The 3,150-nt window shown below is 38.5% G+C and overlaps 1 protein-coding gene across 1 annotated transcript in view; it reads left to right on the top strand.

Annotated features, from left to right (window-relative positions):
• LOC127977739 (collagen and calcium-binding EGF domain-containing protein 1) overlaps positions 1 to 3,150 on the top strand; it is a 7,714-nt gene continuing 4,564 nt past the window's right edge. The window contains exons 1-2 of the mRNA XM_052582781.1: positions 1 to 232; positions 1,324 to 1,404. Coding sequence (XP_052438741.1) covers positions 159 to 232; positions 1,324 to 1,404 — 155 coding nt within the window. The 5' untranslated portion in view covers positions 1 to 158. The remainder of the gene's footprint in view (positions 233 to 1,323; positions 1,405 to 3,150) is intronic.

The raw sequence follows: 3,150 nt of genomic DNA, 5'->3' as shown, positions 1-3,150 counted from the left end.
AGTGTTGAGCTGTGAGGAAGGGGAGGAGCTTCATCTGTGGAGGTGCGCGCGGCTGTGGCTTCAGGACTGAACATGTGAGATGATGACGGACTGAATTTGACATTTTTAAACTGAATCAGTTTCACACTCTTCAGAGATTGTAGTGAATCCGGAGTGAGATGACGCGTCTCCTGCGCGCACTGTTTGGCGTCCTGTGCGTGTTTCTGTGCACGAGCGGCGTGAACGCGTCTGAGTGAGTGTTTGTGAGTTTACTCTGATCTCAGATCAGCTGCTGGTTTACTGATAACACTTCACTATAAAAGCTCGCTTTTTATATTCTTATATGTTCTTATATTTAACATATTTAAAAATGTCTTGTAAATTCAGAAGTTTGTCATGTAACTGATGTTATGCAATGAAACCTTATGGTAAAGTGTTACCGTTTTACTGATCCAAGTTGACTGAAGCGAAATGACTTTAATCTTAAATTCGAATTTATTTCATTATTATGAGAGACATTAATACTCTCAAAAATGCTTTGATGGATTTAATGCTAACACTCTTACAGTTTTCCTGTCTGTAAGCTCTTGTGACTTTTCTAAATGTCTCATGTGATAACCTTATTTTCTGTATCATGGTCATAACCACTACAAATATTACGTTTTTCTTTTTTTTTAAAGTGCATTAAATATTTCTTAAAGGAGTGCTTTACTCAAAAATAGAACTAGCTGAAAATGCACTCACCCTCAGTTCATCTGAGATCAGGATGAGTTTGTTTCTTCATCAGGTTTGTAGAAATGTAGCAATGCATCAGTGTCTCATCAGTGGATGCTCTGCAGTGAATGGGTACCGTCAGAATGAGAGTCTGATAAAAACACAATAATCCACAGCACTCCAGTCCATCAGTGAACATCTGGAGAAGACAAAACCTGAAACACATCCAGCATTAAGATGATTTTAACTCAAACACATAGAGTCTATAATCCATAATAACACTTCCTCCAGTGAAACAGTGTTCTGGTCTGAATCAGGAGAGAAATCTGCACAGATCAAGCAGCGTTTAGAGTTAAAATCATCTTAATGCTGGATGTGTTTCAGGTTTTGTCTTCTCCAGATGTTCACTGATGGACTGGAGTGCTGTGGATTAGTGGGATGTTTTTATCAGACTCTCATTCTGACGGCACCCATTCACTGAAGAGACACTGATGCAATGTTACATTTCTAGAAACCTGATGAAGACACATCATGATCTCGAATGACCTGAGGATAAGTGCATTTCCAGCAATTAAAAAAATATTTTATGGTATTTCTGCAGTATTTTCTGTCTGTGTCCGTCTCTCTCAGTGAGGACTGTCCGGAGAACAAGATCCTGACCGTGGAGTATCCGTGTACGAGAGCTGGAGGTCAGAGAGGTCGCTGTCTCAGGTGCATCCCTAAATATAACTCACTTCAAACTGTACAGTATGTGATTACAGTAGGTGCGTTCGGCTTCATTAATGATCAGAGACAGGAGAGTCATGTGACCTTCATCATACGAGAGAAATCAAAGAGACGTTTCTGACAATCGTATCAGTTTTACTACATTCACACTGATGATAGTGACTCTAGTTAAAAGTGTATTTTTAACATTTTTGCATTATATTTTGCCATTTGAGAATCAGCACTGCATTGAGACCTGTTTTCCAGCCTGATTTATTGTAAATGTCCGATATTCATGATCGTGTTATGTGTGAATAAGAGACTCCTTCACAATCCTGCAGTTGTGGTCTGACAGAAATGCTGAAACACTGTGGTTTGTGTCTCATTGAAGGAAAAAAGCTAAAACGCAAGACATAATCGCTCCTAATTCATTTTTACACATTTATTCTGTGTAGAATTCCCATCTGTTGCTCGCTATAAAAACTGATGTTCTTGTATTTTTGTTTTGTTTTCCAGTACAATAGAACATTGTTTTCAAATCAAGACACATTTATTGGAGACGCAAAAATAAAACCAAAAATATTTGTTTTCTGAGAAATGAATCAAAATTAAGCGTTTTTATGCCTAAAACCAGAACAAATGTGTGAGTGCAGTCAGAAAAATGTGAACTTCATTTAAGAGGATAACAAGTTGATTTATGTTTACGAAAGCTTGTTTCACACACAAAGCTTGTTTTTTTCTTGCATTGCATCTATATATCATAACTCTGCATTTAAATCTCATGATTCTGCATTTATAGCTTGCAATTCTGAGAAAAGCATCTGAATTGTGAGATATAAACCATTTTAAGAAAAAATGCGAAAGAAAACTAGACTTCTTATGTGGTTTTGCATCTTCAGTAAGTGTATCTTGACTGAAATTAGTTTCCTGGGAATCAAGTCAAACACACCGAGCAAAGTATAATAGACTAATTAAACTCTACTGATTTGAGGACTGAAATGTGACGCTGTTTTTAGGAGCAGGTCGGGTGTCAGGTTTGGGTTTCAGCCGTTAAAATAGGAATAAAAGCTGAAGGATGAGACGAGGAGTCTGGCCGGGAGTGTGTGTTTATTTCGAGAGGTGTGTCTGCTGAACACATGGCTCCACACACTCTTTATCTCAAACGTTAGATCATCCATCTTTTGTTTTGCTGTAAAACCACCGATATCTTCTGCTTCTTCATCTTTATATTTCTAAAGTAATAATAAAAAACACCAGCTCATGAGCACATAAATGAACACAGTGCCACACTTTATTGTGTGTTATTCTGTGCAAATGAAGTCCAGGTGTGTGTGTGTGTGTGTGTGTGTGTGTGTGTGTGTGTGTGTGTGTGTGTGTGTGTGTGTGTGTGTGTTGAAAGAGGTGAGCTTCTTAGGGAGCAGCAGAGGTCAGTAGGTCAAGGGTCACAGGAACTGATCTGACATGGTCATGACACAGACGTCCAGAAGTGTGTGCTTTATTACAGTGATTTGTGTTTGTCTGATGAAGACGGTGTTGAGAACGGAGGGATGAAGTGTGTGAAAACAGAAAGAGAGGATGATGAAGGTGACAGGAGAGAGAGAGAGAGAGAGAGAACGTGATGGATGGAGAGAGAGGAAATATCTGTCTGGATGAGTGTTGAGAAAATAAACACACGCTGTCCTGTGAAGTGTAGTTTAATGGATTTAATTCTTCTTTAATATTAGATCAAGTCATAAGGAAAGCAGTGAAGTA

The sequence above is a fragment of the Carassius gibelio genome, chromosome B18 (genome assembly GCF_023724105.1).
Source record: "Carassius gibelio isolate Cgi1373 ecotype wild population from Czech Republic chromosome B18, carGib1.2-hapl.c, whole genome shotgun sequence".
Taxonomy (NCBI): Eukaryota; Metazoa; Chordata; class Actinopteri; order Cypriniformes; family Cyprinidae; genus Carassius; species Carassius gibelio.
Note: the sequence above shows the minus strand (reverse complement) of the source record. Positions and strands in the feature narration are given on the sequence as shown.